The sequence below is a fragment of the Pteropus vampyrus genome, unplaced genomic scaffold (genome assembly GCF_000151845.1).
Source record: "Pteropus vampyrus isolate Shadow unplaced genomic scaffold, Pvam_2.0 Scaffold215, whole genome shotgun sequence".
NCBI classification, from domain to species: domain Eukaryota; kingdom Metazoa; phylum Chordata; class Mammalia; order Chiroptera; family Pteropodidae; genus Pteropus; species Pteropus vampyrus.
Genome location: NW_011888996.1, coordinates 1,137,254 through 1,149,114, shown reverse-complemented (window position 1 = coordinate 1,149,114; position 11,861 = coordinate 1,137,254). Strand labels below are relative to the sequence as shown.

Below are 11,861 nucleotides of genomic sequence, written 5' to 3'. Positions count from 1 at the left end.
GTAGAGGAGAAAATTAAGTTTCTTTATAAGTTCTCCTTCAAAATCCCAATTGTGATTTTGTCATCTTTTCAGTTCTGCTAATTAGAGAGTGAGTGACTCTTGGAGACCAGGGATTGATTCCTCCCTACAGGCATGGGCAGCAGGAAAGAGCTGGAGCCCTCTCAAGGATTCTACCCAGCATAGAGCTCAAGATCTGGGAGTCCAGGGCGGGGGTACAGATCCTGGAGCTGGACCTCTTACTGTATTGGGCAAGTTACTTTTAAATTCTGTTTTAGTTTTCTGATCCATAGCATGAGCATAATGGTGATATCTTTTTTCCCTGTAGGTGGTTTTGAGGCTTAAACAAGTTATTGTAAGTTAAGAATTTAGATTATGTTCAGCACATAGTAAGTGCTACATCAGTGTTTGCTATTATGATTCTTTTGCTGGGTGGTCAAGCAAAAGCACTCTGGAAAGGCTGAATTGTATGGACTGCTTCCTGAATCCAAGCCTCCTTGAGGATGCTTAGCAAGCTCAGCAGTTTGCGAGGCTCAGACCTCAGCAGAGGCTGGACTCAGGACAAGAGTACAGAGGGATGCTCAGAAGATAACCATGTCCCAGGAGAAGGTAATCCTTGGAGTACAAATTACCTGGAGGTCTCATTTATACAGGACATAATGGGAAAGGAAGCTTGTGGAAGGAAGAGGGCTGGTGGCTCATTCTGGGGGAAATCCTGCCCACCTTGTGTTGATGGCATTGATAATGAATTTGTGTCTCATTTCCCCCCTTCATCTTTGCTCCATGGCCCTATCAGAACCCTGGTAGAGGGGCGTGGCCTCATGATTGAAGGTGGGGGTTAGAACTAAGACTTCAGATCCTGTCCCTTACCAGCTGTTAGATAGTGGGCAAGTTAAGACACCTCCTGGAGCCCCAGGACGGTGGAGATGAGGATTCAGTGGCAGAGGCCATCAAAGCCCTGAGCAGGTGCCTGGCACAAAGGCAGTGCCCATAAGCTTCATTGCTGCTGCTGGCTCAGAAATGAGGGGTGCGAGAAAGCCTTAGCTGTAAAGACTTGTGGAGTTTCCTTTGTAAAAGATGGTGATTATACCGCTCCCTCTATCTCCACCTAGGGGAGTTGGGATGAGAAAGCCCGCTGTCATCTCTGCTTTCTGAGCTGCAGGGTCTGTGCCTTCAGAGGACATGGGCGGGACGCCTGGTGGGACGTCTGGAGGAGTCGGGCAGGGCCGACTAGACGCCTGGACAGTAGCGGTCCAGGGTCACCGCGAGCGGGACTCGCGGGTAAGAGCGTCCGAGAGTGTAGAGTCTGTGGCGCTACGGGCCATTGGGGTCGGGAGAGCTGGAGCCGCGGGCGCACCTTTGGGCCGGAGAGCGACAGAAAATCCAACTAAGACTCTCAAGAGGGACCTCAGTCTGCGCACATATCTCAGAGATGTCTTGGGAAAAAAATGTAGAGCGGACCCTTCCTGCCCCAGACCAAACGAAGTGGCAGGTTTTCGGAAACCCTCTGCATGGTGGTCCAAGGGAGCCGCCTGCAGCAGGAGCAGCCCAGGTGGGCGAGCAAGGCGCGTTTCCCGCCGCTGTGTATTCCTTCTTCAGGCCACCTTCGTGGGTCTCAGGTTCCCCAGGGTCCTTCGATGCCATGGACATTCTTTCTTTTCCCACCTGGTGTTTGCTTCTCTAGTTTCCTCCAGCCACTACTGTAACCCCGCACAAATGCTTTTACCTTTCTTAGCCACTTTCCTCACTTAAAATGGGCACAACAGCCTTATCTGGCAAATGATTAGCTCTTTTTCTTGTTTATTTGCTTTCTTCTTTACTTTTAAAAATTAATCCCACACCAGATGTGCATGTTTTAGGTGTCCTTGGCCTTTACCAACTTGCTCTTAACTCAAAATAGGCTGACCTATTTATGAAGAATTTTCTTCAAATATACAGGTGGTTTGCTTGTCCTTCTCTTCTCCCCTCCTTCCTCTACCACCCACCAGGGGAAGTTAATAAGCACACATCCAGCGATTGTAACTTGACAGGTGTACATGTCGAATACTCAACAAACGCTGAATTACCTGGGGTGTGAGCCAAGCTGTAACAAATCAGGTTGGTGCAAGTTAAAAGCAAGAATAAAGACAAAAACTTCCACGGTGTATTACTGATCAATTTCATTTAAAGGCTTAAAGCATAGGATTCACTTTTTGGATGTAAGAAAATGTCACAGAGTTTGAAATGAAAAGTGCAATGTTTCTAGTTGAGGGCATAGGAGAAAGGGTCATTTGATGACATTGGCCTTCATTTATACAGAACTTAATGGGAGAGGAGGCTTGTGGAAAGGAGTGTGAACGGCCAGCTTCCTACCCACAGGCAGCCATGGCAGCAGGACCAGGCCTTGTGATGCTGGGTTAGCAAGCACAGTGTCTGCAGGGTTGCAGTGGACTGTGGTGTGTGCACTCTCCAGGTCAGATGCCCCCTCTGGGTTATTTCTTGATTCGTGGCTCCAGAACAGGTCCAGACAGGTGGGGAATGTGGTCTGCAGGGGAGCTGCACAGAGCAGCCACCTTCTTGGACCCTCTGTTTAGGAGTTATAGTTTCTGGAGACCCACAGAAAGAACATATGACTGAAAGAGTAAAAATATATGAGGGTGGCTGGGGGCAGGGGGTCAGGAAGAGGCTGGGACAAGCAGGTGATTTGGTTCTGTGAGTACTGCTTTTGACCCTGCCCTGGGCCCTGTGCTTTGGAGGGCTCAGTTTTGTCAGTCTCCAATGGTGCCCTCCCCCAAATGGTGGGGAATCTGAAGAGCCAAGTTTAGTTTAGTTGTTCTTAACGTGGGTTCTCTGACCAGCAGAATCCGCATCACCTGGGAACTTACTAGAAATGCAAATTTTGGGCCTCACCACAAACCTCTGGGGCCTGAGAGAGTTTATATTTCTAACAAGTTCTGGTATAAAGCTGAGGGTGCAGATGGAAGGACCCCTGCAGGTTTAGTGGTTTTGAGAGGTACTACTCTATTGTGGCACCTGAGCCACAGAGTTATTACCCAGATATTTCCGAGACCATATCCAGGGCCTGGGCAGCGTCTCCATTGGGTCTGTCCTACTAAGAATGTTTCACAACACCAATACATGCACCTGGGAGCTTGGACCTGTGGGCCAGGGTGTCCATATGCATGCAGGTGAGGCCTATCAAACCATGGGATGGCGCTGGTATGAGAAGAGAAAGAGCAGGGTATAGGCAGAAGCCCCCATTTGCACTCTTTCCTGAGCCCCAGAAAGAATGAATGCCTGAGCTTGCAGAATCAGTAGAGCCCTTTCACTACTCCTAAAGACTTAGAGAAATGTGACTTAGCTGTGCAGACTAGCAATTGATTAGCTCACACTTAAAAAAAATGCAAACAAAAGCAGACTGATTTCTCCATATTGCATGAGAGAGAAATAAATAAATCTTTATTCTTTACACATGCCTAATGTTCTCCAGCCAGTAACAAACTATCTCAAGAATTATGTAAGCAGAGATGGAAATGATTTCCTAAAGGACCCCAGGTTTTATTCCTAACAAGCCCTGCAAATATGGTTTGGACTGTATCACACGTCCCTTATATCCCAGCCACTACAGGTTGCTTTTAGATTCCAGTACTTGGACTATAATCTGGGAGGCAATGGGGCTTAGGAGCTAAATGTTTCTACTCTGGAATTAAATAGACCTAAGTTTGAATTTCAGTTTCACCGTTTACCTGCTTTCAGACTTTAGTAATAAACTTAATTTTTCTAAGCCTTGATTTTCCCAACTGTAAAATGGGAGCAATAGGAGTATCTACCTTACAGAACTGTTCTCTGCTTGTGGGTAAAGTAAGGATGAAAAATATGTCAGCCATCACAACATTCAGCTAGTGCACCAAGTGCCTTAGGTTTGTCCCTCTCATCACATCCTTGGTTTAGGGAGAAATGTGAGAGGCAAGAAAGTGAAGCCTAAGGCCATAGGTCCAGGGGTTTGGGTGGTGGCTGAGTGTTGTCAGACACAGGTTTCTTTAAAGGAGGAGAAGAAAGTGTGCTGAATTTCCACTGATTTCAAAGTGACCCTTGTCAGTTTGAAGGTCTTGGCTTCCATAAATCAAGTGCCTCCAGCAGCTTTTCCCTTTTCACCTCTCTAACCCTTCCCAGAGCTTCCTCTCAGGTCGAGACTTGTGGAGTTACAGTGAGGCGGCTGGCCCTGCAGTCAGCCCAGAGTGGGGACTGGGTGTGGCTGAGGCTCCAGATCCAGTGCCCTGGGGCTACATCTGGATAGGCAGTGAAGGTCGACCCAGGACCCAGTGACATTTTTACTATTGAAATCGACTCAAACTTTACTAGCTTCTGGGGAAAGCTTGGGGCTTTGGGGATTTTTGTATTTTCTGGATTGTAAATATTTTATGAGAAGGCAGCCCAGAAAAATCTGGTTAGCTTTCTGCCTTGTACATTGATGTGGGGTTGGCCTCATACACGATGTGTCAAAAAAAGAAGTCATTTTGTCTTCTTCCAAAGCATTCACCTTTGATTTTAAAAGCCTATTACTCCCCATACCCTCCATATGCCCCACATTTCTATTTCTCTCCTATAACCAAAAATTTATCCTCAGGAGTAGTTGCAAAACAAGATTTCAGGTAGTGTAGGTGGAGGAGGGGAGAATGTCACTGTGTGTGTGTCTGTGGTTAAGGTTTTGTCCTTTTAGAAGTGTCTATTTCTCATTGACTGCAGGATCTTCTTTTGTTTGTTATTAAATGGTGAATTTAAAAAGAAGGAAATCACGTAACTCATCATTCTGTCTGCATTGTGTTGAGCCAAATGCTTCATCAAAACTATCTGATGGGCAGCAACTTCCCCTCAGCGCAATGGGTCAAAACTAGGACAGCACCTTTACATAAGCTTGGAGCTTAAAACAAAAAACAAAACACACAAAAAAATAACGAAACCCGAACAAAACCCCACTACTCAGGCCCTTTCTACAGATATTCATTTGGCTGAAGTAAGTCGGGCAGCTGGTAATTTTTAAGTTCTCTAGATGATTATAACGGGCAGCCAGATTGAAGATGGCTGTTCTAAAAGTTTCTCATCTATTGACTAGGGTGTACTCTAGGTCAGGCACACTCTAGGCATTGCGATGAGTAAGATGGACTTGACCTGGTCCTAGTTCTTAAGGGCTGGTGGAGGCAGGCGGAGTATTGCTGAGGAAAACAGACCACTGAAGAGACAAATATTAACAAAGTCATTGTAGATAATGCTAAATGCCAGGAAGATAATAAAACTGGGTCCTGTGATAGTGACCGAGGGAAGCTACTTTAGATCAGAGTGGTTGGTCGAGAGACGCCTCTCAGAGGAGGTGATATTTGAACCGAGTTGTGACTGATGAGACGAGCCAGCCAAGAGGAGGTCTGGGGGAAGTGCATCCCAGGCTCAAAACCACAAAGGGCACATTAGTGGTTACTTGCAGGCTCTTGGGGGAAAACCCGGAGGCCACCACCGCGACCGCCTCTCCAGCAGCCACCAACTTCCGCCCTGGGAGTCCCGGGCTGCTGACGGGGAGGAGGGGGCCCGCCTGGGTGCGCCTCCCCTCGCAGCGCACCGGCCGGCCGGGCGGGAAGCCAGGGTGGTCAGGCCCCGGGCTGGCTCAGCTGGACTCCCGGCCCGGCCTGCCCCGCTCCCCGCCCTTTTCCTCCCGGGGGCAGCCGCAGAGCAAGGGGCTGATCTCCCGCTTAAGTGAAACTGACTGTAATTATTTTTTATCTCGCAGACGATCTCTCGCACACTGCTCTCCGGAGACAGAAGTATTTGTTTGATGTGTCCACGCTCTCAGACAAAGAAGAGCTGGTGGGCGCGGAGCTGCGGCTCTTTCGCCAGGCGCCGGCAGCGTCCTGGGGGCCGCCCTCCGGGCCGCTCCACGTGCAGCTCTTCCCCTGCCTGTCGTCTCTGCTGCTGGACTCGCGGACCCTGGACCCACAGGGGGCGCCCCGTACCGGCTGGGAAGTCTTCGACGTGTGGCAGGGCCTGCGCCACCCGCCCTGGAAGCAGCTGTGCCTGGAGCTGCGGGCCGCGTGGGACGAGCCCGATGTCGTGGAGGCCGAGGCGCGAAACCTGGGGCCCCAGCAGCCGCCGCCCCCGGACCTGCGGAGTCTGGGCTTCGGCCGGAGGGTGCGGTCCCCCCAGGAGCGCGCCCTGCTCGTGGTGTTCACCAGATCCCAGCGCAAGAACCTGTTCGCTGAAGTGCGCGAACAGCTGGGCTCGGCCGAGGCTGTGGGTCTGGGCACGGGCGCCGAGGGGTCGTGGCCACAGCCGTCGGGCGCCCCCGACGCCGGGCCCTGGCTGCCTCCACCTGGCCGCCGGCGGCGGCGCACGGCTTTCGCCAGCCGCCACGGTAAGCGGCACGGCAAGAAGTCGAGGCTGCGCTGCAGCAAGAAGCCCCTGCACGTGAACTTCAAGGAGCTGGGCTGGGATGACTGGATTATCGCGCCCCTGGAGTACGAGGCCTACCACTGCGAAGGCGTGTGCGACTTCCCGCTGCGCTCGCACCTGGAGCCCACCAACCACGCCATCATCCAGACGCTGATGAACTCCATGGATCCCGGCTCCACCCCGCCCAGCTGCTGCGTGCCCACCAAATTGACTCCCATTAGCATCCTATACATCGACGCGGGCAATAACGTGGTCTACAAGCAGTACGAGGACATGGTGGTGGAGTCATGCGGCTGCAGGTAGCAGCGGCGCCTTTCCCGCCACCTTGGCCCGTGATCGAAGGGGAGGCCTGACTTCAGAGAAGCGGAGGAGGAGCCGGCCTAGGAGGCAGAGAGTGGGGAGACAGCCTGGGCAGTGAAGCCCAGCGGGAAGGGAGGGAGCTCAGCCTTCCCAGAACCTTCCACCTGCCAGTCCAAAGGGAGATACGGATTTTCACACCTTGCTTGGCCGCCCTGGTCAAACAAGCCAAGGAGGATTTCTTTAATTTTTATCTTTATTGTTGTGGCTTTGGAATTCCTTGTGTGTCCCACAGGTTTTGATAGGAGGTGGTGGGAGGAGAGACACATACCTGTTTCTCAACTGCTCCATGGATTGAAAAAAATGATAGTTTAAAAAGAGAAACAGTATGCGAGGAAGAGTCACCTTTGACCACATCTTGGTTTGATTGTTTTCTACCTGTGTAAAGAGGGTGGGGTTTTCTGGCCAGGTCATATCCCATGCCTTGTAACCTCCCAATCAGAAAGCGTTAAAATAGAGGAATTGGCATCAGGGGAATAGGAAAGCCAAGAAAGACCTTTCCTTTAGAAGATAATTGAGAGAGGTTGGCCCAAGGCCTTTTTCATTTGCTTGTATACCTGGCTCCTCCCTGGCCTCTCACAGTATGGGGAACTGGTAACCTGCATCTCACTCCAGGGGGCTCAGGTCGCTGCTTTTACAGTTGCTTTTTCTGGTGGTATGGATGGAATGACAAGAATGAGTCCAAATGGAACCCCTTGAAGTATAATGAGAAACCACAAGGCCTGCCTCTGACGCCTGATACCAAGGTGTATTATCCCTGGCTGGAAGTAACCCAGGAAAACCCCTTCCTGATATCAGTTTCTAATTGATTTCTTTGAACAGAATTTGCCAAAATTCAGACATCCCCATTTAAGGGGAAGGCAATTTCCTAGTTAAACAAAAAAAAGGTAGGAACTATATAGCTAAGATAAGAGGTGCACAGGGAAAAATGATCCTGAAGTAAAAGGGTAATAGGGAGAAGGGGCAGGCCAGGAGCAGGGAAGAGAAGGATGTAAGGGGACACAAGTCCCTGTCTCCAAAGTTTCTTTAAAATCTGTGTTCCCTCCCCTCTCTCTGACATTCCTGAAAGATTACTAGCCAGCAATAGCCCACGGCTCCCCCAAAAGAATCGTTTCAGATTGTAATTACCAGTTAGGCAATGTTTTTAAAACTTAGTAATGAGAAACTGTGAAAAGAGCAAAGTGTTGTTACATTGAGCTTGGGGTGGGAGGTGGGGATGGGGCAGTGAGGAAGGAGGCAGGGGTGAAATTCATCTTCCGGAAGGAAGTGGAGAGCACAGCACAATTGAAATACCCATTTCCAGATTGTCAAAAACATGAACTTTCCTCCAGCCTGCATCAGTATTATTTTCAAACATTGTCCATAAGTAGGCCTTTTGAAGAATTTGCTTCCTTCTCATCTTTGACCATGCAGTGGTTCAAACAAGGGAACTTGTGCCATTAAAAAAGTTTTTGTTTTTCCTAAGTGGTTTTGCTCTCTCTTGATCTAAACCTGTTGCTTGTTTGGTTCAGAGAACTACAATCTGTCAAAGAAAGGGCGAGAATGATAATAAATGCTAATATAAAATGCTAAGTAAAAAAAAAAGACTTGGCCAGGAGAAATAATTTAAAATGCACATTTGCTTTGGATGCACTGTTTTTCTGTTAAGGCTGTATATATTTGTTTATTTAAGGTGACTGAAAGTGTAAGGAGGAAACGGACAGCATGAAATTCATCTTAATGTACAAAACATTATATGCACTCAAATGTTATAATTTCTAATATTTTTAAAGTTTATATTCGAGTTGTACAAAGTTAAGCATTAATCGGATATTTCATTCTTTCTTAATGTTATCATTTTCTTAAATATTATTACAAAATTTTAAGTCTGTCTAATGGAGAGTTTTTTTTTTTTTAAACTGTCTACCTCACTATAATACAAGTATTTACAACACAAAATTACCAGAGAGGTCAATTAATATTCAAAACAGTTTTTACAGTATACTTTTCCATGATGATACTCAATCTAATACTGTATTATTAAACTCATTTCCCCCCTTAATAACTCAGCCTGGTTTATATGGATCTATTTAGAAAAATTATTTTCTTAAGGAATTTTTGTCAGTGCTATTTTGTTCCTCTGTGGGACTTAATGTCCAAAAAGACACCGATTGTTTTAAAAGCTATAATTTAGAGCATTGCATTTTTCTTCATAACTCTTCCATAACTCTCTTTTCATGAACTTTTCATTCACCATATTAAAGCCCAATTCCTGTCAGCTATTAGAATAGTGTTTATAGGCCTGTACCTCATTTCAGCAACTCAAGAGCCCAAATACGTATTGAATTATTTCTTGATTTCTTTAATGTTGAAAAAAGAAAGCAGTAAATTACCTAAGCTAACCAAAATGTCAGTAATTACTATTTACATTTATGGCTTACTGGAAGCAGAATATATGAATTGTTTTTCTATTTGTTCACTTGCTATAAGTCAGGGAACCCATGTATAGGTGTAATTCTGAGTGCTCATTACATGTCAGGAATGATGTACATGTATTATCTCATTTAGGCCCCTTAGAAACTCCATGAGGTAGGTATTATTATAATTTTCATTTTATCCATGGGGAAATAAGTGAGGAGTTTAAGCGGCAGGCCCATGGTCACCAGCCAGGGAGTAGTAGTTAAGATTTAAACCTAGTTCTTTCAGACTCTAGAGCCGAAGGATTTAACTACTATACATTTCTGCCCCCAGATCACCTACCCGCTCTCTTATTGGTCACTAAATGTCAGTGTGGGAAATTTGCAATTAGCCACAGTGACTAGGGACAGCCAGCTAGTGGAAGAGGAGCTGCTACAGTGGCACCAGCACTGCCTGCGGTTTTGAAATATGTGAATTGTGACTGCTGAGATATTTACTGGAAGCTGAAAATGGGTAAAGATTGCAAAATTCAGTGAGTTCTTAGCTTGGGCTTGCCTTGAGAAACCCATAGTTCAGGTCATTGATGGGCTTCTGTACATTCTCTACAGTTTTCTGAAACTGCTTTGGGTGTGGTTTTTGGGTTTTGATTATCAAAATAATGGTCAATTTACAAATAGGTCATGTTTTAATAGACTAGTTGTAAGTGGGCTGTTAAAACTGAGAAACATTTTCCTATGGAAATGATGTTTATCTGAGTTTTCAGTTCCTTTTGCAAAAGCTTTATTTACCCAAATAGAACTTTTTATCAAAGCAATTCTGACTTCTGGATTTTGGGAACAGATAATCACTGGGAAAGCCAAAAAAGAAAAAAAAAAAAAAAAGACTCTTTCCTGGGTGGAAGCTATTTTGAAATGGTTGAGAATTCTTTGCATTTTTCCACCACTCTTTCTATACTGCTCACCCAATTCCCCCACCTGTCCTAATGACTCCCAGTTCTGCACCTTAATATGTCTTAATATGTTCCTAAACTAGAGGTTTCCTTTTTCTGTACAAATATTTTCATCTCCAAAATTACATTTCTCCCCTCCATCATAAAATTTATTCTTTAACTCTTCTGTTAGGAGAAACATAATTTGACCAAATTACATAAAGATGTAAATAAATATCTCCTGTCTCCTCAACCTTGGAGACATTGCATTTCAAGAAGAAAATCTTGGTTAGTGCCGATTTCTTGTAAGCGATATGAAAAAGTCAGACAATAGAGAAGATTCACCACTCAAACCACACATGATTTTGAGAGTCGTATGTGAGCTAGGCACTGATGATACAAAGATGAATGAAGTCACTTGACAATGTGAATTTTTGGGCGTTCCTTGGGGGACATTTTGTGCGATGAAGAGACTGCTAACTTGTTTTAACATTAATATCCAATATATTAAAGCAAAAGATTTAATAACTTAGTTTTTTCCTAAAGCCTTAAGTTTAATATTTTAGGCCCCATAAAGATTTTTTTTGCCCTTATTTTGTTCATTGCTATATTCCTAGCATCCAGAATAGTGACTAACACAGCAGACACTCAATAAATATATTAAATAAATAAATTCACAAATATTATTTTACTTATTAATCTAGTAATTTTAACAAGCACTTTCAAGGGACTCTTTGATTTATGTATCTTCAAGTTGAATAGCCCAACTTCCCTGAATCAACCAATTTTGTTTACAAACCTAGTTAATAAACTTCCTTTAAATGTGTACATTGCTTTTATCAATTTAATTTTAAAGCCCTTCAAATTTTTCTAGCAGGAAACACCTTCTGATATACTTAAACCACTCCAAGTAGAACTAATAAATTAAATTTCTAAATATGATTATGCTTAAGTTCTATTAAGCATTCCAATACTGTTTATACTTTTGACTTAAGATCAGGAATCTAAAATTAATTTCTCACTTATTTAAATTGATTCCAGAAGGCTAACCTTTTATATACCTTAATAAACTACATTTTCTTTAAACTTGCAAACATTTTAAGTACCAAAAATGTACAGACTGTCTGAATGATTAAAAAAACTATTTTTGAACATGATACAAAAGTATTAATCATTTAGATTTGATTTACTTACTTTTTGTACTCTATTCCACAATTTTTTTGGGTTAAAAACTCAAATCCACTACTGAAAAATTAGCATCACCGGAAAGATAGGGAGAACATTTCAGCAGACTATGGCTGCAAATCTACAAGAGGCTTTGGCCCAGAAAGGAGATGGACTCTCTCTGGAGTATTGACCAACATTCCAACTACCCTTAACAGTCAGTGTAACAACAGGAATCTCAAATCCTTATCTTTTATGAGTTGGTCTCTCCTGGGTTCAAGATAGACCATTAACCAATTTTTCCTTCTGATTTAAGTAAATTGAATTCCATACTCCCCATTCAGATTGTAGCCAACCTTCACTGAATAATTAGATTTCACATTTATTTAATGATCTTAAGAATTTTTTTCTTTTCACCATTGGCTTTAAAATTACTGCCACTTTATTGGATTATTCTGCCCCTATATAATTCTTCCACAACCTCTTCCAGCTTTATCATTAAAATCTGATAATCAGAATTCTGTATTTTTTTCTATATTATTTTTGTCTGAAAGAGCTATAATTCTTACAGATATTTCAATGACATCTAATGGAAACTGCA

General features: G+C 44.6%; 1 protein-coding gene across 1 annotated transcript in view; it reads left to right on the top strand.

Annotated features, from left to right (window-relative positions):
• Positions 1-6,717, top strand: part of GDF6 (growth differentiation factor 6) — a 16,264-nt gene extending 9,547 nt beyond the window's left edge. The window contains exon 2 of the mRNA XM_011372890.1: positions 5,756-6,717. Coding sequence (XP_011371192.1) covers positions 5,756-6,717 — 962 coding nt within the window. The remainder of the gene's footprint in view (positions 1-5,755) is intronic.
• The last annotated feature ends 5,144 nt before the right edge of the window (positions 6,718-11,861 follow it).